Raw genomic sequence first — 27693 nt, 5'->3', positions numbered from 1 at the left:
TAACAGAAGCTGAATTCAGTACCCAGAGAGAAGCAGGACAACACAGAGGGAGAATGGCCCTGGTTTCAGGTGTTCCCAGAGCCTACTGTATAGACTTCCCCAGTATATCCTTCCAACCAAGTCTTCTTTTTATATAAGCTGGTATGAATATAAAACTATCACACAGAGTCAAAAGAGGCCTAACCAAATTAGCTGACATCAAGGTAAGTGACTGCAATGGAGCTGGACACCATCCCCCTGTGTGCACATCCCTGGGTATATTAGAGACACACACATCACAATTATGCACAAACAGGACAGCCAGAACCTCAGTTAGACAGACAAGGTGATATGCCTACAGTACTATATCCGTAGTTCAAGAAATTGCTTATTTTCTGTCTCAGTTTTTTCTGTGGGTTTGTTTTCCTTTGTCTGCAATGATGTGGTGGCTTGTGTCTCACCCTGGATGTTTACAGACATGTCTGTTCATGCACACAGCACCCACAGCCATCCTTCCGCCTTTCCACCCCGGTTTCCTACTACATCCCCCCAGGCAAAGAAGGGTGACAAAGCATGACTGTTAAGACCATCTGAGGAAGTCAACAAAGCCCCAAGTATCTGCCTGCAGCATCCAAGACAGTGCTGAGCCCAGTTCAACTGGGGAGATTCCCTCCTCTGACCCTGAGGTCTCTGCTGGGGGTTCTCCAAATGAGTGATGTCATGGGAGGCCAGTTCAGCAGACTCAAGCCACTGCAAGTAGAACTGGGCACCATCTGCCCAACTTACCTGCAGGTCAAAGAACTTGCTGTACCTCCGGTAGATGGTTTGGGACGTGGAGTCTGACCAGGTCACATTGATGATATATACCTGTGGGGAAAGGTAAGAGCAGATAAGCAGGAGACTAAGACTGGACTTCAAGCTGTACCTGGCATTAACTTGGGTCCTTCATAATCAGGACCTCCTTTTTCTCATCGCTGTGTCCAGGACCTAGCATAGTATCAGATAACACATGGGTGCTCCACATCCATGTGTAAACATGAGCACGCGCGCAAACACACACACACACACACACACACACACAAATATAGCTAGAGGGGCAGTCAATAAAATGTTTAAGGTGATTATTTTAGGAGGGTAAGATTATAAGTGGTTAATTTCCTTCTTTCCATTTACATGTATTTTATACAATGAACATAAAATTAGAATTGTTAAAAAAAAATAGTTCATTCCCACTGGTTCTCAAACTTTAGAATGAATGAGATTCTACAAGGGGACTTCCAAAATTGCAGGTGCTGGGACCCCATCCTCTGAACTTCTGCACAAATAGACCTGGGCTTTAGGGTTTCAGCATCTACATTTTATTTTACTTCTTTTTTTAAAGACTTTATAGCACATTTTTAGGTTCACAGCAAGACTGACAGAAAGAAAAGGGAGTTTTCATGCGCCCCTACTCACACACACACACACACAGTCCCCTCCCCCACTATCAACGCCCCTGCCAGAGGGCACATTTGTTAAAATCTGGCAGCTACGTTTTTAACAAACTACTGAAGTTTATTCTGCTGCACTTGCCCCTCAGAACTTACTTCGGGAGAACACAGGCATAGCAAAGATACATGATTCCGCTCTGTAACCTTGTGTCTTAGCTCAGCTTCTGACACAGAAAACACTTTGCTATCCTGAACAACCGAACTGACCCTTCAGATGAGAGGTAGATTTGCGGGACAGGTGACAGATGGGAGTTTTAGAAACTTTTCAAATGGAGGCATTTCAGGACCCCATTCCCAATGTCACCCCAGCACTGAATGCACAGTCAGGGTCTCCAAGGCTGCTGTCTCAGGGTAACCTAGAAGGCTCCCCAGCCCAGGGGGAAGGCAGGACAGCAGCTGGAGGGGAAAAAATCCCGGCTACACATCACATCTACTGTTTCCATCCACACCAAAGACACCCCGTTCTGGGAGAGGCCTCAGTGAGAGAGAGTAGTTTCCTCACACAACCTCAGGCTCTTCTGCTGAACTCCCCTCTGGGGCCTGCACTGACATCTCCAGGAACCGGATTAAGGGGAAGCACTGAGACACTATGAGACCTCACTGAATGCTGGCGGTCCACAGCGATGGCTCCTGGCCGGGGCGCCCATCAGAATCACCTAGAGAACTCTGTGAAAACTCAGATTCCCAGGCCTCTGTCTGGTGCATCTGATTCAGTGGCTTTGGGAGGACTCAACCAATGAGGAGAAGAAACAGCCAGAGAAGCTAGGAGTCCGCCATGGTGAGAAACAGGAACATTAGCAGAGAGGAGTGTTCAGACACGCTGGGACTGGGACGCTCCCCCTACCAGGTGCTGTCTTACTGCTCCAGCTGCTCTAACCATGTACCATGGCCTGGGTGACTTCAATCACAAATGCTTATGCTTACAGTTCTGGAGGCTGGAAGTCCAAGATCTTGATTCCTAGTGCAATCTGCTTCCTGGTTTACAGATGGCACCTTCTTGGTGCATCCTCAAGTGGGGTGAAGAGGGGACTCTGGTCTCTGCCTCTGCTAATAAGGGCCGTATTCCCACCACCCATCTCATCTAAACCTAATTACCTCCCAAAGGCCCCTGTTCAAATACTATCGCATAGGGGGTTGGAGTCTTGACATGTCAATTTTGGGGAGACACAAACTTTTCAGTCCACAGAAGGGTTCTGCACCCAGAGATATGAGGTTTTCTTGTTAAAAGCAAGGAAATGAATGCTGAACCCAGTGCCTTCCCCCACCCGACTTCTTAGCCTTGTACAGTGAGGAGTGTTCTCAAAGCACCTAAGGAGAGCCATAAAGCAAAGCAAACAGGGCTAAGTGTTGCCAAACATGGGGCATTTATAGCATATTGTATATGATCCTGGTAAGAACATACAATGAAAGGCCATCCCTATTGTCACATGGCCAAAATAAATGGTTGACTATTACCATAATAGACAGGGAGATGCTTTGTTTAATGTCATATGTAAACATACCTCTCATACAATAAATGACAGAAACCATCCATGTCCACACATGTAAAGCCTTCATATGCATGACCTCATTTAATCTTCAGCCTGGTAAGGTAGCTACTATTGTTAATGCCATTTTGTAAAGGAGATTGTTGAAGTTCTGAGATGCTAAGTAACTTGCCTAAGGTTGCACACCAATAAAATACAGAGCAAAGGACTTGCCCTGAGTCTAGCAGAGCCCAGCTCCTATGCTCTCAACCACAACAGACTATCTTCCTATATATGAATTTAGGAGTGTGTGGATACTTAAATAAAACAACTTGATAGGAACGAATAACATTTCACCAAATAAAACTTTGGGTAGTCTGAAGAGTCTATACATCCCTTGCTTAGGGGCTGACCATAAGAGGCACAAGGGGGAAGTCAATTTTGAGAGCCCAAGACAAGAAGAGACGGAACTTGGGGGTCCAGACAGGAGTCAACATTTAGGAATGCTACAAAACCAGACCAGCACAGAGGAAACCCTTAGACACAACGGGCTTCACTGTCTGTGGCAGGATACTCTGGGGTGTCACAGCGGTCACAACTACCCCACCCCCCTGCTGACTCCGGCTCCTTGGCTCCCCAAACCTGCCAGCTATAGCTCCTCTCCCACCTGTATGTCTACAGATGTGGGGCAGAAAGCAGGTGCTGTGCTGTCCAGGTGCTGCCTCCCTAACCCCTGCTGGGCCAGATGCACTAGAAGGAGACCCCAGGTGGCTGAGCCCTCCCAGGAGGCAGCCTGCATTCGCCTGCCTTTCTCCCCAGCCAAACAGACCAGGCCCAAAGGAAGGGCTTAACTGGAGCTTAACATGACCCAAGCTCCATCCTCTCTAGTAATTAGGGGCTTCCCTTCACCTCCCAGGGAGAATTAATCACAGGCTCATGGCCCCTGGCAGCTGGGAGGCCTCTTCTTTTGCAGAGGAGCTGTCTCCGCCAAGGAAGGGATACAGCCCTTGAGAAGCAGCCCAGCCTGGAGTGAGCCACATCCTGAGTTTTACTCTCAGACCCCTGTTATCTGCTGTGAGACCTCAGCCCAGCCTCTCAGGCTTTTCTTTTTAATAGGCACAGGCTTCAGGGCTGCTGGGCCTGATCCACCACAATGACAGTTGCAGGTATGCTCACCCCTAGTGGCAGAGCAGGGACAAGAATTCAGACCCAATTCCTGGTCTAGGACTAACCAGTGCATGATCCAAGCATGCCCTCCTTTAAAAAGGCCTTTCCCCATTGTTCTGTTGAAGTCACAGGGAGTCTTCTTGTCTAACTCTTGAACTGAACCCACACCCTCTGGAGACTGTTTCACTAAAGACATGTCCTTTGGAGAACTAGGCAGAGGCAGGGCTGCTGAGCTGTCCCTGCACCCCATCAGCCACAGACACCCACCAGAACACTGCTATGCTTCCCCTTCAAAAATATTTCTTTCCTTGTTGGGCAAAGGATTGCTCCTGCTAACATCTTGTACTCCACTTCCCAGGCCCTCAACAAGCATGATAGTGACTCAGGGGTGGGAGAAGTGAACTGCCATTCCCAGATTCTCCCAAAACTTTAGGATTTACCAGAGCCCTATCCCCCTTCACTTACCCCCAGCCTACCCTCCTGGACAGACCATTTCTAAACTGAGTTGGGGAAATGTGCTGAGACCTCCCTGGAGATAAGCCGAGACATCCGAAGGCAGACTCCAGGCCCCTCTCTCACATCCAGGCAGGAGGCTCCTCTGCTTCCTTCCAAACCTTGAGCATCCTAGATTATGGCTCCAGATGAGCAAAGGATACACAAAATTCCAACCAATCACTCTCCCCACCCAAGCAGAGCTTCTCAAGCCCTTCTGAGCTGGCCGCGCCGGAGCTGGAAACCTTAGCGATAAACCAGAGAAAGCGCAGGTGGAGGGGAGGGGGACAGGGCAGAGGTCATCTGAGAAAGCCAGCTCTGTTTACAGGCCTGTGTCAGGGGCCCAGATAAACTCTCCTCTGGCCACAGGAGCAGCGCAGATAACATTACCCGGCAGCTGGGTCTCAAGAAAGGTTTGGCAATTAAACATCCTGCTTCCACACACTTTACTTGGGGTTATGTTTCCGGGTGGAGTTTCTCCTCCTTCTGGATTTGAAAAATCCATGGATTCTGTTTCCCGGTCTCTGGCCATTTCAGGCAGATGGCAGATGTCAATAAAGCCTCACTACCGACTGGCAACTGTGCCTGGCTTCCCCCCAAGGAAGCCCCGAGTCTCAGGTTCTCCTGCCACGCTCAGCCAGTGGAGGAGGATCTCCACCACAGACACAGCTACTCTCCAGAAACTCCCCAGACGTCTGCAGGATGCCTCAGTCCAAGCAGCCCACCCACTCTGAGGCCATCTTGGGCTGCCTTCCGTCTGCTCAGCTCATTAGGCCCAGAAATGTTTGAGACTTCCAAGGCTTCCAAGTCTTGCTCCTTTCAACAAGAAAGTGGCCTTGATGCAAATCAGAGCTGCAGCTCCACTCCAGAGCATGGAGAATGAAGCCCAGCCCAGTTCCTGTGGAAGGATGTCCATGATTGAACCTGGACTGCAACCAATTAACCACGGGGAAATTATGGCCCAATCATTCCTAGAAGGTCTAGGACCTGCCCCGTGTTTAATTAGAAAGTGCCAATAAATACCGTTGCTCCCTTTGTTGACAAAAAAGCGCAGTTAGAGGCAAGGAGTTAGAAACTATGGAGGGAATCAGATATCTTCAGAGCACTGTGGCTCAGTTTACTAAGGAAGGACTTATTTTCCCTGGACTCCTGCCAGCTGCCCCTGGCTCCAGACCAAATGGAACTCAATGACAATCTTCTTCCACCTGCTCAGATCACCGTGGGACTGGGATCCATTGACTGGGATGAGGGCTGCTGCATACAGTTGCACAGGTTGTTCACTGCCCAACAGTTGTCCAGGGGATAATTACAGGCTAAAATATAACCAGTATTGCACACCCCAAACTATACACCTTGGCTTGGGGCACCCTGGCTTGGTGCTGTATACACATAGAGAAAGTGGTACCTTAGTCTAATGTACACTCAGTGATTCCAGCCAGGACACAGCTCCTTGAGCTTGAGGCGCTTGAGGTCACAGTATCTCCTCAGGATCTAGCTCTTCAACTTCCCCAAATCTTTTGGAGACTCATTCTAAAGGGATGGCTAATATTTGGAACTGACTGCCTAACGGCACAGGCCCAGAATTCTGAATGAACACAGTCCAATAGCCAGAAAAGGAGAGTTCACATGTGAGGACAGCTGCTCTGACTTCCTGCTGGAGAAGTTCACCATGCCAAGTTCTATCCCAGAAAGGTGATGTCAACCCATCTCAGGACCAACAGCTCTGGCCTTCTATCCAAAGGCCAGTGTACCAAGGGAGCAGAGGGATAGACAATAAATCCCAAATTAGGCCAGCTTGATCTTCAAAGTCCAGACCATCCTTCAGGGCAGAGGATCCCAGTGCAAGTAGCTACACGAAATGCTGGGTCCCTGCCCCATCTCCTCCTGTTAGGCCCATTGATAAGCAATGAAGATTGTGTTGTCAAAGACCGATCTTTTTTTTTTTTAAGATTTATTTATTTATACAAGAACTCGGGTACAAGTCAGAGGCATGGGAGGGTGAGACAATTCACCAGAGACAGAGCAGGGAGCAGAACAGGCAGATGGACTGAAGACACTGCTGAGGGGAATAGCAGGCGAGGCAGGAGAGGTCTGCCGTGCCATGTGGGAGTCTCCCTGGCAGGTTGGGAATCAAACCCGTGCTGTGGAGGCTGCGGACAGCTTCACAGCACAGCGCTCAACCTGCTGCATCACTGGGGAGGCCCTCAAAGACCAACCTTAACAACACTTGACTGTACCCAGATGAGAAAGCCCCTGAAATTCTAACATTTGAACCAAGTCTTCTAGCCTAGCAAATCTGGGCCCATCTCTTATAGATCTCATAGTCTGTTTTTCACAATTTGTTGGTTATTATATCTGCTTTTGTTTGCTAATCATTTTTTAAAATTTATTTATTTTATACAAGCACTGGGGTACAGGCCAGAGGCATGGGAGGGTGAAAGAATTCACCAGAGACAGAATGGGGAGCAGAACAGGCAGAAGGACCGAAATACACTGCTGAGGAGAGCAGCGGGTGAGGCAGGAGAGGTCTGCTGTGCCATGTGGGAATCTCCCTGGCTGGCCGGGAATTGAACCTACGCTGCAGAGGCTGCGGATAGGTTCACAGTGCTGCGCTCAACCTGCTGCGCCACCAGGGAGGCCCTGTTTGCTAATTATTGGCCTGAACAAGCCAGCATTGAATGCAGCGTGTCTATTTAACATGGATGAGTATGTCCCTCCCAGGTTTCCCTATCTGCAACAACTATCTCTTCCCCTCCTCTCCCATGGCTCCCCAGGTCTGCCAGTCTGCTGTGCACCCTGAAATAATGACACCCTGATCTAATGAATGAAGTCCACCAGATTTGAAACATCAAAGAGGTAGCCAGCAGCAACACCTGGTGACTGGCCGTGGCTCCAGAAGCAAATGCCCAGTGGCCACAATGCAAAATACAAATATATCTGACTCAGTGCTAGAGCCTTTGCCAACCCAAAACCCTCCCAGCAAAATCAAGTTCAATAGTCTGTCGCTACTTAACTAGTTTCTGAGCTCAAAATGAGAACACTGAACACCCTCAGGGTATGGTCCTATTAAATTTCTAAAAGCTTCCTCCTCTGGGGTGGGTTTTTGTCCTTGGGGAGGTGAGTGATGCTGCGGATGTAGGGAACAAAGACCACATAAAAGTCTGGCCTTGGAGGGAGACGTCCATCCCAGCACACATGCACAGGCTGCCTATGGGGTCAATGACCAGTGGGCAGAACCCTTCTGGTGCTCAGACTACCCTACTCAGGGCTCCCTCTGGACTTCATGTTTATGGGGCCATCACAGTAAGTACAGCAGAAGCAAACCCAGAAAGGCTCTGGGAGGGGCAGGGTATGTGCAGGACGAACCTCTTTCCCAGAACTACGTGTTCCCCATCACCTCCAAAACACAAATGCTGCTGCCGCAGACTAATCCAAACACTCTCCTCTGAGAAAAAAGACTTTGTGAAGGGAGTTGGAGGAGACAATGAGTAGGCTCCTGTACCTTTGCAAACACCGCTGAGAGTGTTTTGCAGGTGCCCATCATACCCACTGCCTGCTGTCTGCACAAATCATGGGCCTCTATGGTTTATTTAATTTGAAGGGCAGGAGGTAGGCAAGAGGAAGCCTCCATCTATCACTCTACAAGATGGGGATAACCGCAGGTACCGTTCACCTTCACAAGGATTCAATGAGTAAGCCCTGTATCTCCCCATTAGAGTGGAAGCTAACTGAAGGCAGGCACCCCAACAGTCAGCGTGATACTTCACACCTAAAAGGTGCTCACTTAATGTCCCATATATAAGTGAAGAGACAAAGCAGCAGCAAACATCAAGCAAGGACTCACCCAGAACCTGCATCTGTGCCAAGCTAGGATGAGGCCAACTTCCCGACCTCCAGTCCATACACTCAGCAAGGGCAGCCAGACTCACACCCACAAATCAAACAGGGCACTATGCCAGATGGACAAACAGGGTGTCAAGGGTAAGACTCCAAAGGGACCATAGGCAGTGACACATCATGGAGGAGGATGGTGGCTGTGAGGGCATTTGATGAATTTAAATCTTTCTTCTACTTTCTGCTGTGTGGGCTTGGGTAAATGTACTAGGTTCTCTGAGTCAGGCTTTCTTTAGCTGCAAAGTGGTTCAAAAGGGGAGCGCCCCTCACATGTGGTAAGCATATGGGGCGCTCAGTACAAGGTCTGACACACAATAATTGCCAAGGGCACAACTGCTGTTTAGACACCCAGGAAGAGGGAGGGGGTGAACTGACTTCTTCCCATTTGCCGTGAGACTTGGATCATGACACAGGAATAGACGTAGGAGGGGAGCAGGAAGTCGGAAATGAAGACACAGATGGAAAGGGACACACACACACACACACACACACACACACACACACACACAGAAAGAGAGAGAGAGAGAGAGAGAGAGAGCGCTGGTGGAAACACTACTAATAACAAGCCTGGCCTGGGAAAGTAGAAGAGCAAAAAATATGGCCATCCTGGGGGCCACCCTGATGAAAAGACGGGTAAGCTGTACAGGCCCCTCTGGGGCTGGAGGCTTCTCTTTTCTTTTTTTCACATTTCCTGCACGGGAAATGAGTGTCTAAACTAGGAGCTCCCAGGATTTACAAACCCTACTTGGACTTGAAGAAAAGGTTCAGCTGTCAAAGCTCTGTCCTTACAGAACCAGAAGAGAAAGAGCATAAAGGGTCCGTTTTTACAAACCCTTTTCTTCTATGCACAAACAACTGGTTTCCTTGAGAATAATAAAACCACGCCCATTTATTGAACACTTATTGCTTCCAGGCACTGCTAAGCACTTTGTTCAGAAGACCTCATTTACTCTTAACAATGATTCTCAGAGGAAAATGTGGTTCTCACCAGTCCACAAAATAAAAGGCTGAGAGGCAACCATCTGCCACAGGTCAGCTGGAGCTCAGGTCCCAGAGCTCCTGGCACTGCCTCTGCGCTCCACTGCCTACCCCTCCATCCTTTTCAGTGTCTCCATTACAAGGATTTGCCCTCATGGCTTAATCTGCTGCTGTCAACTGTTGACTTAAAGTCTGGTTGACTCTCAATCAGCAGGGAGGCTGCCCACGTGGCAGGTGGGTCAGGGACACTGCAAGGGGAACACTGCTCTATTTTGCATGGTTTAGAATCAACTAGATCTGCTATATGAAAAGGGATTACTCTTTTTGAGCCTCCGCTTCCCCTCCGTAAAATGTGAGTAATATTACCTGCCTCACTGTGACTATAATAAGAGCACAAGTAAAGAAACACCACGGTGCCTGGGACACTATAGCTGCTCAGTAAAGTGACCTCCCTTCCCCATTCTTCCCTTCAGAGTGCCTGTCACAGTCTTATGCACTCAGAATTTCCTCCTCTTCCCGAGAAGTTTCTGGAGGTGCTCTAGAAAGGAACCGACTTTGGGTTTCCAGAGTCTAGGACATGATCCCCAATGGGCTACTCCTCAAAGTACCTGAGGGTAAGTGGTTCGACCTCTGGACCTTCCTCGTTTCAACCCTGCCACTACCCTCTTATCCCAGGCCGGCACATTGATATTTGGGAGCTAGAGTCCTGTAACCGTAAACAGACATGGGCTCTCTTGCACCATGAAAAAAATCACGCTCCTGGGCTTCCATGAGGGTTGGATGCAGTCCAGGGGATCTAGGAAAGGGTTGGAAAGCAGGATTCTCACTCCACGAACTCCCAAATCAATGACTGAGCCAGACCCGCTGACCTGGACACACACATCCTGCGAACGTGCCCTGTTTCAGCGTCACACCCTGGAGAGCAAGGCAAAGGTTAACACACACAGCTTGCTTTCCTCTTCCTGGGAAACACGGCTGTCAGGCAAGGCCAGAGGCCAGTGGGCTCCTCCACACACAGCCTGCAGGGGAAGTGACCCCACCGCTTCCTCCCTACCATCTGACACACTCACCCCTTCCTCTCTGCTGTGCTCAGCAAAGCTTCCCTTTTGACACAAGGCACAGACCGGTCATCAGGAATTCTGCTGCATGGGGTAGACTGGAACATCCCCTCCCAACCTCCATCCCAAACCTGCATCCCCTTGGACTCAGCAATTGCACCACTAAGAATTTATCCCCAAGAGTGTGTGTAACTATGTGTGTTGTGTGTGATTCTGTATATAAAGATATTTGTTTCAGCACTGTCACCACCAAAAAATAAAGAATATTGAAGTAAATATAAATAAAGTACAAATATAAATAAAATATAAATTTCAAGATAAAGTTTGCTTCCTATACATGTTAAAGGTAAGGTGGGGCTCTCTGTACTCAGTATACTGAAAAAGGAAAACAAAAGATTACAAAACAGTAGGTACACAATATAATTATCTTTATTTTGGAAGAAGTGTATTTATAGGGGGGTTGAGTATGCATGTGTAATATACATTTTAAAAATCAGTAAAAATACAATAAACTGATCATAGCATTTACTTGGGGTAAGAGAAAGAGAAACAGGAATATTTTCACCTTCAATTTTGGTATTTTATTTCTTTTGAACATGTATGGTTTTTATAATTTCAAACAAGATTTTCTTATTAGAAAATAATTGTATTCTCTTAGCCTGTCTTCTAGCTAATGCCACCTCCCAGATAGAGGGCTAATATCCAGCATTTGCTCATTGAGTGGGGAGGGCTGTGGGAATTTCAAGTTCAATGTTGACCTATGAAGCCAGCCAAGGTCTACAACCCTATCTACACATACAATCACTGGGAGTACTTTAAAAACACTGCCTCCCAGCCCCTACCCCTTACCATTTAAATCATAGTCTTAGAAGATGGGGTAGATATTGGCAGTTTTCAGAGTTCCCCAGGTGAGTCTACTGGTTGTTACGGGTTGAGAACCATGAGGCTGGATCAAAATAACCAAAAAGACCACTGGACTAGCTGGAAAAAATACTCTTTAAATAGAAAGCAATATTACAGCACAATCTATACTATTAACAATCAGCTGTGCCTTCAAGAGATCTAGTCAGGGAGTTTGTACTCAGTGCCTTTTCACCGAAATCTCTCTCCAGTTTTGGAATTCACCAACTCAAAGAGGGAAAAGCAAGAAGACTGGGGTTCATCCATTCTTAGTTGTGGCCATGTCTTTGCTTTCTTTGGCAGCCTGTGCCTGTCCCCACCTCCAGAAAGCCAACATCAACCACTGAGGGCCTAAGCTCAGCCTTTCTCTGCTCCAGGAGGAACAGCTGAAAGAATCAGAGGTGCCAAGCCCACAGAAAGCATATAAGAGACATATAACAGCTGTTTTAAATCTTTAAAGGACTATCAATATGGAAAGTTCAACTCCAGTTGTATCCAAAGAAGGCAGTGGCTAATGAGTGCAAATTACAGGAAAGCTGGTCTTTACCCAACATCAGGAAGAACTTTCCAACCACAGTTGCTCAAGGACGGAAGGGGCTGTTTTGTGATGTAACGGGATTGTCAGAGTGGGTGTGAGAGACCACCTGTGATGTTGCTGGTACATCCCCTCCCACTCAACCTTCCAACTCTATGAGGCCAGAAACACTTAGAAAGTTTTAGCGAAATCCACTGGGAAGGCAGCTCCTTTAACAGTTTTCTACTCTCAATAAACACTGCCCAAGTACCAGGTGAGCTCCAGGGCCAGCACTGGGTGCTGGCATTGTGGCATCAAGCCAGTCTGTCTTCATAGAGCTTAGACGGGGAGCATTAGTCACATGTGCAATCATTTCTAATGGTCCAGTAAAGTGGAGTACAGGGATAGATTGACTGCAGGGGAGGCAACTACCTTAGATGATTGGGAGGGCCTCTCAGGACAGAATGTTGGAGTTAAATCTAAATGCAAATCTTAAGAAGATGGTTGGGCTCTCAATTTGACTCGATCCAAAACTGGAAGGGAATCTTATATCATATACAGAAATTAATTCAAAATGCATCAAAGATTTCAATGGAGGAGAGAAAATTTAGGCTCAAATCTTCATAATCTTGGACTAGTCAAAGACTTCTAATATATGACACCAAAAACAAACACAGCAATTAAAAAGACAGAAATTGGACTTCCTCGAGATGAAAAACTTTTGTGCTTCAAAAGACACCAGTGTGAAAGTGAAAAAATAATCTACAGAATGAGAAAAAATATTTGCAAATCATATATCTGATAAGGGACTTGTACCCAAAGAACCCTTACAACTCAATACTAAAATCTTATACTCCAGTAGAAAAATGAACAAATTATCCGAACAGTTTTTTTTCCAAAAAAGAGACACAAATGCCAATAAGCACAGAAGGAAATGATAACCTCCTTACCCATCAGAGAAATACCAATCAAAACTCCAGTGAAGATGGCTATAATCAGACAGATATGAAGTGTTGGCAAGAATGTAGAGAAACCAGGGCCTCCCCAGTGGCACAGGCAGTTGAACGCTGCACTCTGAAGCTGTCCGCAGCCTCTGCAGCATGGGTTCGATCCCGGCCAACCGGCAAGAAACCCACATGGCGAAGCAGACCTCTCCTGTCTCGCCTGTTGCTCCCCTCAGCAGTATTTCTTCAGTCTGCCTGGTCTGCTCCCAGCTCTGTCTCCAGTGAATCCTCTCACCCTCCCGAGCATCTGGCCAGTACCCCAGTTCTTGTATAAAAATAAATAAATCTATAAAAAAAAAAGAATGTAGAGAAACCAGCATATTCATACATTGCTGGTGGGACCGTAAAATAGTGCAGCTGCTTCAGAAAATAGTCTAATCTTTCCTCAAATGGTTAAACATGAGTCACCATAAAATCCAGAAATTTTATTCCAAGATATCTAGCCAAGAGATGAAAACTCATGTCCCAAAAACCCAAAAACTTCAACTTGCATATAAACCCAAAAACTTATATGCAAATATTCATAGCAGCACATTATGACATATTATATATTATATAAAAACCCAAAAGTGGTAACAACCAGTGTCCACCAGCTGATGAGTAGATAAATCAAATGATGTGGTATAGCCATGTAATAGAATAATGTTTTGTTATTAAAAGGAATAAACTGTTGATACATGCTACCACATGGATGAGCCTTGAAAACTCAATGAAAGAAGCCAGACACAAAAAGCCACATATGACATGATTCCATTTACATGAAATATCTAGAATAGGCAAATCTATACAGGGAGAAATAAACTGGTGGTTGCCTGGGGCTGGGGTGGTGCCACTGGGGAAAGTAGGGAATGACTGCTAATGGGATTTGGGGGGAAATGATGAAAATGTCTTAAAATTGAATGTGGCAGTGGTTGTATATTATCTATGAACATACCAAAACCCCCTGAATTAACTTTAAATGAGTGAATTGTATAGTATGTGAATTACATCTTAGTAAAGCTGTTGTTAAAAATATTAGACAGGAAAAGATGACACTTGGTAAAAGGGTTCTTGCAAGGAAGGACTCGCTTTCAAATCTTTCTCAACCTGTCTAATTCCTCCAAGCTCCAATCCAGACCCATGGCCTCCTCTCAGCCTCCCTGGTCTGCCTTGCAACTTGGCACCTCCCCTGCACCTTCAACTGGTACACAGTAAACTTGTAGGTAGGGATCATGTCATGTCCACTAGTCTTGAAGGAAACTCATCCTGGGCCTCTGTGATCCCCATGTTAGAGATTACCGCCACCCACACATAGTAGGTGCACTTGTCTGATTACAGAGCAAGCCTGGTTTAAAATGCACCTGTTTTCCCAGTTCAGCAAAAAGAAACCCAGTTGTCTTGCACTGAAGATGGGAAAGAGCTTATATTGGAGCATCTGCTCTGTGTGCCTCGAGAGTTTGCTGGCCCCACAGAGCCTGGCGCGCAATAAAACTTTCCCAGTCAAGCTGCAAAACCGGGAACGCCATCAGCTCCTGTTTGGCTTCCAGGATACAAAAACTGTGCTTAAAATCAGTTAACCTGCTCTGACTTTGGCAACTTCCACAGGAAAGTAACTGCAGAACTAGGTGAAATCTATTCACTTTTTCTTGAAATATTTCTCTGTCTTTTCAGAGTTCTGATCCTGGAGTTTAGCCTGGATGTCTTTCATCTGACCCCCCCACCCAACCCTGCAGGCTCACCACCTCTCTCTGTCCACAACCGTCTCCTTTTCTAAAACCCTGAAGTGTTCCCGTAGCTGCCCATCAGCACTGGAGCCCAGTCTGCCCATGCCCTGTGGGTCACTTCCCAACCTATTCCCAAACTGTCCTCAGCTGGATCATAAATTCCTTGAAACCAAATTTTTCCCCTGACTTCCCTTGTCTGTTAAAATTCAGTTCAGTACAGTGAAGAGTCAACACCCAGTGCTGACTATGTGCTGGGCTCCTTGAGCGATCTCTGCAATAACAGATAGCATGCATTCTGGCCCAGGGGAAGCAGACTGGTGAGAGAAAGTGGCACTAATGGATAATATGCTCTAGAGGCCACATTCAGAGATCCAAAGGAGAGATGCCAAGATATGATGACCTCCTGGAGGAAGTGAGGTGAAGGGTAAAAGATGAGGAAGGTAAGTTGGGTGAAGAGAACTCAGACAGTGAAATACATAGGTTGAGAGAAGGCAAGAAGGGGAGATGAGCCTAGGAGGGGACACTGGAGCTTAAAAAAGAACACCCCAAAGTCTGGGACTCCAGGTGGGCCACAGTCAATATACAATGAGATGATTAGAACAAGATCTGAGTTGGGAGTGAGGAGGCCCCAGTTCCTGGCAATGCATGGGGAGCTCTGCTCTTCGCTGATGGACAGGGCAAAGAATGACTGACACCTAGAGATGCTTGATGCTTGACGCAGCCAGAGTGTAGTGAAGGGAGAGGGAGCCAGCGCTAGAAGTCAGAGGCTTTGTTTTATGCTCAATTCGTTCCCAGGCTCCAGAACTGAGAGCAAACCTTATAAACCCCTCCTCTCTCTCCCACAAACTTGGCTCAGAACACAGGACAACTGCAATGAGGGGAGGGGGTACCAGGTCATGTCTTCTGGGCCCCTCACCCACTTCTCCCTTCCTGCCTAGTGGCCAGGGAGACCCTCTCCTCTGCCACAGCCAACTCCAGGATGTCATTTGCTCCCCAGTCCCTTCTCCCCTCTGGGATGGAGAGGAGGGACCTGCCAAGCCTGCTGGAGAACAGGCCTGCACAGCGGCCAGGGAACCCTGCCAGAGGCTGCATCTGGCCCAGCTTCCCGCACCAATTTCCCCATCTGGCCGAGGCGTAGAGGTGAAATACACAGCGGCCCTCCTCCCCTAAACCCCCCCCAAAGTCACGTCATCCTAGCACTCCCTCAGGGAAGACAGCCCCCTCCCTCTGACCTCAGCCTGTTTCACTTGGCCAGAGTCCATCCCCAGGGAGCAGGCCCCCTCCCCACACCCTCGCTCACACCCAGGCCCATGCAGGGAAAGGCGAGAGCTATAGATTCCAGCTCTCCCAGGCCATACTCCAAAGCCCTAAATATGGACCTGCCCCTCCCAACCTTGTCTTCTGAGATGCCAGCTGGGCTGCAGAGCGAAGCTGGGGGCTAGGGCACACGGCCAGGACACCTTGGGCCAGGTCTTCCTCTCTCTCTCCGCTGCGGAATCTCTCTCCAGTTTTAACAAAGGGGTCCAGGTCGGGGAGATAAGACAGAGAAGCCCCCTGTGTGGCCCCAAATAGCCTCTTATCCGGTGTAGGATCTGGGAAAATTTATCTCATTTCTCTGATCCTGCATTTCCTCACCTATAAAATGAAGGTAATAGGAGCACAAGCTTTGGACGGTTTGAGTGAGGACTGAACCAGGACATGTACGCCGCGCGCTTAGCATGCGTCTGGTCCACAGCAAACACCCAGGGGATGGCAGGTCACTTTTGTTTCCCGACTGCTTCCAGTGGCAGTGCCAACGGAGGCTTAGCACCCCCCCATCTCCATCACAGGGGGTAAATCTGTTATTACTAATTTATCACGGACTTCACCATTACTATTTATTTTTATACTTTTTCCTGGGTAATAGCCAACTGACCCTTTCTGGATGTCATATGTACTGTGTACAAAAGCAGCTTTAGTAACTTTGTGATGTGGAGTATATTCTCCAATGGGGTGCTTCCTATGCAGACAAGCCCCTCCTGCCAAAGACCCCTGCAGAAATTCTGCAGTTATCACACAGCTGCACACCCACCACCATGCTCCCCACTTCCCTCATCCCAGAGGCAGTGGGTCCAAACTCTAAGCCCCCACCCATGGTCCCCTCATAACTTTTGCCCCATACACTCACTCCTCAGCACTGGGATGGTGGGGGGGGGGGGCAGCACTTTCACACCTGTTCAGTGAAAACCCTGGGGAGTTCATAGTAAGCCCAGGGCAGGCCCTTCCCAGAGCAGGTGAAGATGCTCGCTTCTAACTCACAGCCCCAGAGGAAGGAGATCTAAACATCACTAAGCTCCCTGGGAGACCACCCACTCTCCCAGAGAACAACAATCCAGATGCAAGGTAATGAACTAAACCATCCAACAAGAAGGTCTTAAATGGGATGAGAATACAGACATTTACCAAAAAATAAGTACAGCTGGCAACCTATCCAGGCAAAGATATACAGCCTTATGTGTAACTAAAAGAGAAATCAGAACGACAAGATACTCCTTTTCTTTAGTCGACTGACAAAACATTCAAGTTCGGTAAGTCCCAGCATTGAGGAAGGTATGAGGAAACAGACAATCCTCATAACACTGTGGGCAGGAATCGAATTCTTTTCAGAGGGCCATTTGTCAACATCAAAAGAGAAATGCAAACTCTTTGACCCACCAACTCCCCTGCCAGAGTTTATCCCGGAGATAAACTCACAAAAATGTGTCAAGTTTATGTTCAAGTTTTGGGCAGTATCTGTCAAGCTGTTCTAGAACACCCTCACAATTAAATACGCTGCAATGGTCCCAGAGTCAGGTCATCTGCCTTGGGACACTACGCAAAGGGAGAAGTAGGTGTAAAGAACAAGGTGCAAAAGAATCATCCCCTTTACGAAAACACCTTTTATAGGGTCAGCTGGTCAGCTTTGTCTAAGAAAGTGTCGTTCCTGGGAACGCCCTGGTGGTGCGAGGTGACCCACATGGCACAGCAGACCTCTCCTGTCTCACCCGCTGCTCCCCTCAGCAGAGTATTTCAGTAGATCTGCCTGTTCTGCTCCCAACTGTGTCTCTGGTGACTCCTCTCACCCCTGCACCCATGGCCTGCATCCCAGCTCTTGTACGCATAAATAAATAAATCTCTAAAAAAAAAAAAAAAAAAGACAGTGCCATTCCTAGTCAAGAGCGAGACCTAACCCTAACCACTCCTTCCCCCCTTTCTGGAACTGTCTCTAACCACCGAACCCCTACAGTGCTGGCAGCCTGTTCCTGCTTGGCCAAGCCATGGAGCTCCAGAAATGTCACTGGCCCTGAGGAAGGGACCAGAGCCACCCCAGCAAGTTCCAAGCAGGCTCTATGCACACAGGATCTCAGGAGCCCACGCACAGCCCTGCAATCAGGCCCCAGAAGGGCCCCCATCTCACAGAAGAGGCTGTTGAGGTTCCGAGAGGTTAAGTAACTTGCCTGAGAGGGCACCACAGGACAGAGCAAGCTTTGATTCCAACCCCCATGTTCTTTTCCCTCTCATGGCACAGCCTTAGGTCTCACACCATGTGTCATGGGCTCCTGGAAAGCTGAAGGAGTCCGGAGAGCCTGGGGATGGGAGCAGGGAGGAGCCTGCAGAGGTGGCTGAGCTAAGGAAGGAGGGCCGGGGGCCTCAGCTGGAACAGCCAAGCCAGACCAGTCAGCTGGCTAATGTTTGGCTCACTACTAAAGAGTGATGAAAAAAGGCATCTCAGCACCCACAGTCAATCCCATGCCCGGAAGGGCTCCCTCGTGCTGTCCCCTGCCAGCTGGTGGCCACTCCGGGGCCCCTCATGGAAGCTCTCAGGCTTAAGGTGCTATTTTGAAAGCCTGTCTTGTGGAATGTGTCCAATATGGCACTTTCTCGGGTGACCTCTCACCCACAGATCCTCCAGCATCAGACACCCTCCCACTCCTGCAGAAACCTGCAGGGGATAGACAAGGGACCCAGCAAACCCCACGGGGAAAGAGGACAGGCATGGAGTTTGGTTCTATCAGTGATTTTGGCTGGCTCAGCCCATCCCTTTGGGCTTCAGTTACCTTGTTTTTAAAATGGAGAGACAAGGAAAAGGGCAGAGCAGGTGGTGTCTCCCCATCTTCTAAGAGTGGGGGAGGTCTCTGTGGATGAACACTACAGCAGGCTAGGGCCCAGACCTTGCTCCAGGCAGCTCCAGCTTCTGGCAGAGGCTGGCTCAAGTGGAGAGAAAGGGAATTTGCAGTCAGGACCTGGGGTTTGTGGCCAGCTTGGTCACCATGGGCTTTGTGACCTGGGCCCACATCTTCTGCAGTTCGAGAGGAGGTTCTAGGTGTCAAGCAAACATTCAGCAAGTCTAAGAACAGACTGTCCCCTTCCCCAAGCTATGACTTCACCATCCACTTGATGGACACGAGTGGGAATCTCAATAGAGAAACTAAGAAAAGGGATGTCTCCGGCATTTTAACCACAACTGGTTAAAACGGTGTAGGCCAATCAGAGAGCAAGGGAATTAGACTCCTAGGATCAGAAAGGGAACTGCAAGGCCACTGAGCCCTGCCCTGTGCTGGTATACACTCCGAGCTGATACGGAAGTCACAAAGAAGGTGATCCATTCAATCTCTGGGCATCTGACCATCAGAACGGTCTTCCTTATATTGATTTGAATCTATTTCCTGCTACACTTGAATCTAACTCCTGCCCATAGTTTCATACTTGGTGCCCCAGAGAACAGCTCAACTGCCTCTCGGGAAGGAAAGCAGTCTATATCCCCTCTCCCAGCCACCCCCTTCCGCTCCGGCTAACCTCCCCACTTCCTCTTGATGCTCCTTGTGACCTGTCCTGTCTCCTCCACCAGCAGGGCTGCCCTCCTCAGATCCTGCTCTGCTTCAGTGTCCACTAGGACAAGACCCACCCTCACGGTTGAAGACAGACTCAGGGCAGAACCTCCCCGCTAAGCTTTCTACATTGAATGTCTGTGAGTGCAGCCTAGGAAATGTGGATTCTGGGGAGGCAAGCCCAGGATTTGGAAAGTCACTCATACTGTTGACTTCCGCTGAGCCCCCAGGCAACACATACCTTGACACCTCACCCTCCTGCTCCCATGAAAACTAAGCCTCCTGCTACTTGCACTGGAGCTACTGATTTCTTGAATCAAAACCCATTACATTTATGCCAATTCTACCCAGCCTTCTTCAAGTAGTTTTGGCGGCTGGCTTGTCGGAAGCACTCTCCTTCCTGCCTGTGTTGCCTGTAACTGTAAGCAGGATGACATCAAAATCACATCCAAGTCACTGACAAACACCTGTGGTCAGAGACAGAGAACAGAGCCTGTGGTACCTTCCTGAGACTCTCCCGCAGGTCAGTGCTGATACACTCAGCTCTGTCGGAAGCCAAGATCAAGGATGCTTCTGGGTAAACCACACTATGTATAACACATTATTTTATTCTTCACTCCCTAAGAGGGGTTCCCTACATAAAGCAATCATCAGCAAATGTTTTCCTAGAATGAGAAATTCTAGGAAATTCAGAATTTCAGAAATTCTAGAAAACTCAGAAATTCTAGAAATTCAGACCTGTTTTGCAGGTCTGAAATCTGGCTAATAAAGATGCATATGCTTGCTGAGGGCTGACCCTGAGCTAGACACCTCACATGCTCCCTGGAGCCCAGGTGCACTGCCCATTTCAGACATGAAAGCACATCAGTGGCAGCGTTACCCCTGCTGCCAGCCAGTGTACCCGGGCTCCAGGGAGCATGTGGCTGCTGAGGTCACACATATGGAAGCCTGCATGGATGCCCAGGTCTGTGGGCAAAAGTTCTGCTCTTCCCACTGTGCGATGCTACCTCTCAGGTTTCCTTAAAGAAGGTTCCACTAGGTTATGTCCTTTCTGGACTGAGTCTAGAACCCCATTCAGGCCCCAGTGTCCCCCCACCTCCTTTCTGTCATTACACAGCTTTAGACCATTTGGGGATTGCAGACCTGTGGAAACAGAGGAGGCCAGTATTTTTGATGGCAAGGCAAGTTCAATTCCTCTGGTGCCCCAGGCATACATTAGAACCTGGCAGCAACCCAGACCCATCTCTATTCTGGGTCTACCAACAGAGCAGGCCTGCCCTAAGTTCAGGAGAAGCGGCGTTCTGAGCCTCACCTTAACTTCCTGTAAAATGGGTATCACAACAGTAATAGGCAGCTGCCTTCGTGGGTTGCAGTGAAGGTCCTGAAACTCATGAGCCTCTACCACATGCTGTTCCTTCTGCCTGAACCCCTCTCCTCCACCCCATGTCCCTCGGAACTTGCAGAGCTCTCCTGTGCAGCATCAGTACACCTGCTCCTTTCCAACAGGAGCCGGATCTCAGCCCACCACTGCAAGTCTGCATCTGTGACTCGGTGAGCAATGGCTTCCCAGTCAGTCTGCGAGCGAGCTCCTCTCCTGGAATGCAGTTGTTTTGATTCACCAGCAACCTGCAGCACCTGACGTGGTGCCTGGCACACAACAGGCACTGAATAAATGCTTGTTGGATGCATGAAAGATCAGATGAGAAACTGGACATGGGCATACTTCTCATAAGGCCAGTGTGGCTGAGCCAGTGCAAGAGCTACACATGGTCACCATCAGATAACTAGGAGAAGCAGCTTAGAGGGCCTGGGAAGCAATGAAAGGGTGGTCTTCAGACTGGGCCAGAGAATGGGAAAAGCAGAACATGGAAGTGATGAAGGGACGAATCTAGTTCCTTCCAAACATGGATGTCCTATGACTAATCTGTCATCTTGACAGGTCCACACCCATCGAAGATGACAAGTCTAATGAGTTACCCAGGGAGCTAGGGGTGGAGGAGGGCGGAAGGGGCCATCATATCCCCAGAACCAAGGAAACTTGGCCCTCAGCAGCAGGTTATGTCATGAGCTGTAACATGGAGGCCTGTGCGTGGAGTGAGGATGGAGATTAGACAGCTCCCTCACTTAAGGGAGGGGCAGATGGTATTCTTTTGTTCCCTGGCCTCTTCCCCTTCTCCTTCCCCAGCCTGGAATGCTTACTCCCTCCTATCTCCCTTTTCACCTTTACCACCCCCTCAAGACTTCCCTCCCACTAAAACACAGTTTCTATCCACCTGGGGCGGGGCAGAGAGCATGCGCTTTGGAGTTAGACATGTGAGTTCCAGTGCAGCTCAGCCTCCTGTTAGCTGTAGGGCGCTGGGCAAGTAACATAACCTCTCTGAGCCTCAGTCCTGTATTTGTAAAATGAACCACACGGGGCTGCTGTGAGACTGAAGAAAGCATGAACACTAGTCTAGTAACACTCAGCACAGAGTGCGGCATACTCAGGACACCTAGTCCTGTCAGCTCCTCCCTAGGATGGGTACCTGGTTCTGTGGGCCTGGAGAATTATCTTTGCATACAAGGAAGTATTCTTTCTATATCTAGAATGCGAGGGTTTTGAGCACAACACTGTGTCCTGACCACCTCAGCAGTCCTCAGAGAGGGAACGCAGTATTAAGCACGGAGCCTGTTTCCCTGCCTATGAAATAGCCACACCAAAGTGGATGAGGATAGTCCTGCCTTGCAGAGGGCTGCTGTGAGGCTTATGTGAAGGCCTGCGTGGATGGAGCTTAATTCAGTCCCTGGCATAGAATTCAATCAAGGCCAGAGACCATGCTCTCCATCCTGGCAGAGGCCCGGTATGGGACGGTGGGGCACTGCCACATCTTTTGGAAGGTAGGAAGGAGGTCTTTGTTACAAGATGCTGTGGTTCTCTGCCTCCTCACTCAAGTATCACTGCCCAGCAAGCAGGGTGCGGGGCGGGGGGGTGGTCCCTGCTAGAGAGAGCTGCGGAGCCAGGACGAGCGCCAGGTCCCCAGTCTGCCCCAGGAACAAGCGTCCCTTCTCCATGCCTGGGACTTCTTCCCGATGATTCACGGACAACATTCTCAGGTTTAAGAACAACCTTCTCACATTGCTTTTACTGCCACTCCTCAAATGAGCTTCCCCCAGCTCATTAAAGCAGGCAGGCCAGCATCTCAGAAATTGGTCAGCTTTGAAGCACTGCCCTCCCTGGGGGCGGCCCTGAGATAACCCAGCCGAACTTTTTATTAAAGCAAGATGATTCCAGGTCTCTTTCCAATTAAAGTCGGGCTGCCTGGCCTTCCCACCTTCCCCAGCTTCTCAAGCTCAACCTGGCGAGGGGAGGTGGGCTGGAGAAGCCAGGGCAAATCTCATCATGCAGATATTTGGCTTCAGAGTCACTGCCTGGAGTCTATGGGCAGGGACTCTGCCAGAGCCACAGCCCTGTGGCCGAGTGTCCATCTTCATTTCAGACTGAGGATGAGGAGTCTCTTCCAGCAAATGTGCCCTTCGGGCCTTAGGAGAACAAAGAATGTTTCTGTTCTGTGCTTCCTCCTTCCTCCTAACCCTCACCCCCAGACCAGTCGGACTAGGCTTGGGTGAGCCAGGATCTTACATTGGTGCATTAATTTATTTCCCAGGTGAAAGGCGCTGTCACAACCTCTGAAGCCCCATGTGGCACACACACATGCACACATGCACACACATGCACATACACACACTCTCTCTTTTTTTAAAGGAGCAGCCACCCGCCGCTGTTCATGCTGTCTTGACAGTTCTTCCTCCTTTTGAAGTCTCCATCACATCTTTTGCCCACTGAGTGGGAAGTTCCATGCTGCCGGGTTCTTATTTTCTTAACACAGTGGAAATATTTGGCCTTTTTCATAATATTTAGCTCTCCTGATACAATACATAGACAGTGCTCTTTTTTCAATGTTGTGTTTTCAAGGGACTGTTTATTTAATGGCGATCTGTAGGGTACCACGTGCTGTGAGGGGCCAGCCCCACAGGCAGGGAGCAGGGCAGGGCAGGGGCATCCACCACGTTGTAGGACACACACAGCATCCCAACTTCTCTACGAGAGCAGTTTATGGTGCCCTTTTTAAGTTAAAGAGGCTCTCTGAGTCACTCTCCCAAGACTCCCACCCCAAAAGCAATAAATGAGACTAAAATGAACATTTGTGAGGGTAAAAAGGTAATGCCATTTTTTAAAGGAAGGATTCTGTTTGTTTTTTTAAATAGGTCTGGTTCCAGCCTTTGAAGATGATGGATTAACATGTAATCCTGTGTCAACCACCCAACAAGTATTTACTGAGCACCTGCTAAGTGCAAAGTTCTGTGGAGGAAGGTGGGGGCAGGGCAGAGGGGGGCAGGCCCTCTGGAAAAGAGGAAAAAAAGACCCTGATGGCTGCCCTCCCCCAGCCCACAGTGTAACTGGAGAAACTAGGCAAACACAGAGCATGTACATAACCAAGGACCTCAAGCCACATTTACGACTTGCTGTAACAAGGCAAAGTAGAAGGCCACAGTCATAGTGTACTCCAGCAACGTAAGATGTCACAGAGCACTTATGATTAATCATCAACGGAAAGGTGCAGGCCCCCAAAGCTGGAAGTATTAGATGGTATTATTTTGCCTATAATTATCCCCAGCAAATAAACCCAACTTATTTCCATTTACAAGCAAGGCTGCAGGCCACAATTTAAACAGAGCTAAATCCCCAAACCTGGCTTCTAAAATCAGATTAACAGGAAAGGTCTGCAGCTCCACCCCTATCATGGGCAAACTCAGGTGAAGCAATACCTTTCAGAGGCCATTCTTGGGGTAATACGCATGCACGAATGATCAGTGAGGCTTCAAGGCACTAAGCAATGAGGAAAACAAGATAAGAGGGGCTTATTTCAGATTAAGTTGAAATACAAAGGAGGTTTAGTTTTGAAAAGCTAGCTGCATTCTAAAGATAGTGGAGAAAGGTTTTAGGTTTCTGGTCCCATTAGTGAGAAATGGGTAGGGAATTATAAAGAGAACTTTCATTACAAGCAAGGAAGACAGACCAGAAAGGAATGATAGGAAGACATTAAAACTCACTAAGTCCTTCAACCGAGGTTGGATTGGCCCTTTGGGAAAAATGCCAACAGCCTGAAAGTTCCTTTCTAGAAGGAGAGCGAAAACTGACTCCCTCTTCTGGAGAATATCAGGTGTTGAGGAGGGGGCAGGAGCATGGCCATCGTGGCACATGATGGCGGGCGCACAGACTGGACAGCCATTCTGAAAAGCAACATGGTAGCATGTACCCGGTCTGTGTACACCCAGCAATCCCACTCCTGGGTACACAGAGGTGGGGGCAGTCTCTGCAGTTTAAAAGGAGTGCAGTGTAGAAGATGCTTGCTGCAGCAAATGTCTGCAGCAGAGTGCTGGAGGCAACCTCAGTGTCCTTTAAAAGAGCGAGTCAACAAGTAACAGTGGTAGATGCCAACATGGAATGAGATGCAGCCATCAAAAGCAGTAAAGGAGATGCCACATCAGTGTAAACAGATCTTAAAAACATAGTATTGAGGGCCTCCCCGGTGGCGCAGCGGTTGAGCGCTGGGTTGCGAAGCTGCCCGCGGCCTCTGCAGCGCCGGTTTGATCCCCGGCTGCTCCCCGGCCACCAGAGGAGGGTCCCACATGGTGCGCAGACCTCTCCTGCCGCCCGCTGCTCCCCTCAGCAGTGTACTTCGGTCCTTCTGCCTGCTCTGCTCCCCGCTCTGGCTCTGGTGAATTCTCTCACCCTCCCGCGCTTCTGACTGTACCCAGTGCATGTATAAACAAACAAACAAACATAAATAAAAAAATAAATAAATAAATAAATAAACATGCCTCTATAAAAAAAAAAAAAACATAGTATTGAGTGAGAAAAACAAAATCTATAGAGAATATCAACTACATAAGTTACAAGCCAAAGACAGGAACAGCACAACCTGTTTTCTGAGGATATGTCAGTTTATATTAAACAACTTAGAGTGGATACACAGGGAAAAAGGGGTAGGAGTGTGGACTTATGATAAAAGGGGAAATAAAAATAAGGCAGGAAGAGGGCTTTGCAATGGTGATAGTGTGCAGCGAACTGAAAAATACGATTAAGTTGCTGCACCTGAGGTCAGAAAAACCAGCATCTGACCTACTTTTGGGGGGAAAAGCTGAGACACAGGAGAGGAGCAGCAGTTTTGATGTAGTGTGACAGGCAAGGCCCCAGTACTCCAGGCTTTACTTAGTGGCTGGTAAATAGCCTGGCACTCACAGACAGGACACTGTCTCTCCTCTCCCACCCTAAGTGTCTGGGACAGTGCCTCAGGTATGCTTGTTCAATTAATCTTGCAAAAGAATGAAATGTGCAAGCCAATAATTATAAGACAAGAGTGAAGGAGGCCTGAATGCCTCTTATGGATTTGGAAGCCCCTTTAGAAGACACATCTGATATAAGCCTTAATAATTTCAGCAGGTAAAGGTATGTCCCAGGCAATGAAAGTGGCTTGGGAAAAGTATGGAGAGAGGCTAAGAGACCAAAAGGTCTAGACTGGTTGCAGTGACCTGCAGAAGTTGATCTAGGCTGTTGCATGGCCTAGGAATTAGGGGTGAAGGGACCAGGGGTGCAAAATGGAAATGAAAGGTGAATGAGTCTAAGAGAACGGACAGAAGCAGGTCTGGACGGTAACTCCAGCACTTGGCTCATGATCAGAATCTTCTGGAGAGTTTGAAAAAGACATGAACTTTGGGTCCCACCCCAAGCTTGGAGCAGGTGAGCCCTAACAGAGACTTCTTCATCAGCTTCCAGGCAGACCTGGGAACCACTCACCAAGAGAACATAGACTCCAAATGAACATGGGGGAGGAGAAGTCAAAAGTCACTCCCGATTTTGACTCATGGCGCTGTTAACTCACAGACAGGGCGTCAGGGAGCAGAGTTAGGTGGGTGGGGAGAAAAGAGCTGCTGTTGGTGAGAAAAGCTGGCTGGAAGGGACAGAAGAGGTCTGCAGAGAACACGCATCTGCCCAGGGGTCGTAGATGAAGTGGAAAAGAGCACAGGCGGAAGAAAATGAAAACACAAGACTGGTAGTTGAACAGAAATTGGGGAAACATCTCTGTTTTGAAGTGGAAAGCTTTATCCACGGAGCTAAGTGGAACCATGAGAAGTGGGGAAAGCCTGGGCAGAGAAAGAACACAAAGCCAGATTTCCATATGCAGCTGCAATGAAATCACATCCCCCTGGGGCTAATATCTATGGGTCCATCCTCTGACTGGACACCTCCTAAGGGGGCTGCAGGTTATAGAGGCTCCACCTGCAAACAGCATGGAGTCATCCATCACATCACAGGTGGACTGTTCTGGATGCCCGACATGGGTGACTGACCTTCAGCCTTTCGTTTCTCTTTTACTCTCATTCGGCTTCTCAGAGTACACAGACTCTTGTACAAATTGCCCTCACTCTGCACTGCATGGGCAATTCAAGGCATTTTCAAAGGTAACGTTGGCCCTCCTTGCCGACTTGAGATGCAGACCCAGATGTCAGACAAGGCTTCACACACTGCCATTACCTCCCAGCTGGTTTTCCAGTTTCCTCTGTTCTCTTGAGTCCAATCGATCCTTCACACCACATGTGGAGATATGTCTTTAAACACACACTGGGTCCTGTCAAGCAACACCTCTAGGGCAGTCCAGGCCTGCAGGGAAGACTTAACTCCCAGGCATGGTGCTCCACTCCCATTCTCAGTCTCTCTTCATGCCCCAAGTCCACACCTGGGCTCCTCTCTGCCCCATCATCTGCCATCTGATCTTATCACTGCCTACCGGAAAGGGCCCTGCTTCTGCTGTTAGTAACCTGAAGAGTAACAGGACAAGCTGCGGAGCCCGGGACACCTGGCTCGATTCCCAGCCCCACCAGCCTGGCTCAGTCTTCTCCTCTTTGGTAAAATGGAGATGCTTATCCCATTAGCGGTCACTCCTCATCACCCTCAGCCCTGGCAACTACTAAGGTGCTTTTGGTTTTTATGAGTTGCCTATTCTGGCATCTCAAATTAATGAACTCATAGAATATGTGGTCTCTGTGTTTGGCTTCTTTCAATTAGCATCCTGTTATCAAGGTTCTTCCATGCTGAAGCATAAATCATTACTTTATTCCTTCTGATGGCTTCATTGTATTCCATGGATAGAAGCATTCAA

The 27693-nt window shown here is 48.5% G+C and overlaps 1 protein-coding gene across 3 annotated transcripts in view; it reads right to left on the bottom strand.

Annotated features, from left to right (window-relative positions):
• The window catches only part of SH3PXD2A (SH3 and PX domains 2A), a gene marked incomplete at both ends in the record, with an annotated part of 203516 nt that overhangs the window by 152793 nt on the left and 23030 nt on the right, over positions 1–27693 (bottom strand). For all 3 annotated transcript variants that reach the window (XM_084244648.1, XM_084244650.1, XM_084244649.1), the window contains one exon: positions 766–846. In XM_084244648.1, the coding sequence (XP_084100774.1) occupies positions 766–846 (81 nt within the window). The remainder of the gene's footprint in view (positions 1–765; positions 847–27693) is intronic.

The sequence above is a fragment of the Talpa europaea genome (genome assembly GCF_964194135.1).
Source record: "Talpa europaea genome assembly, chromosome: 10".
Taxonomy (NCBI): Eukaryota; Metazoa; Chordata; class Mammalia; order Eulipotyphla; family Talpidae; genus Talpa; species Talpa europaea.
This window is presented reverse-complemented; position numbering and strand designations above follow the sequence as displayed.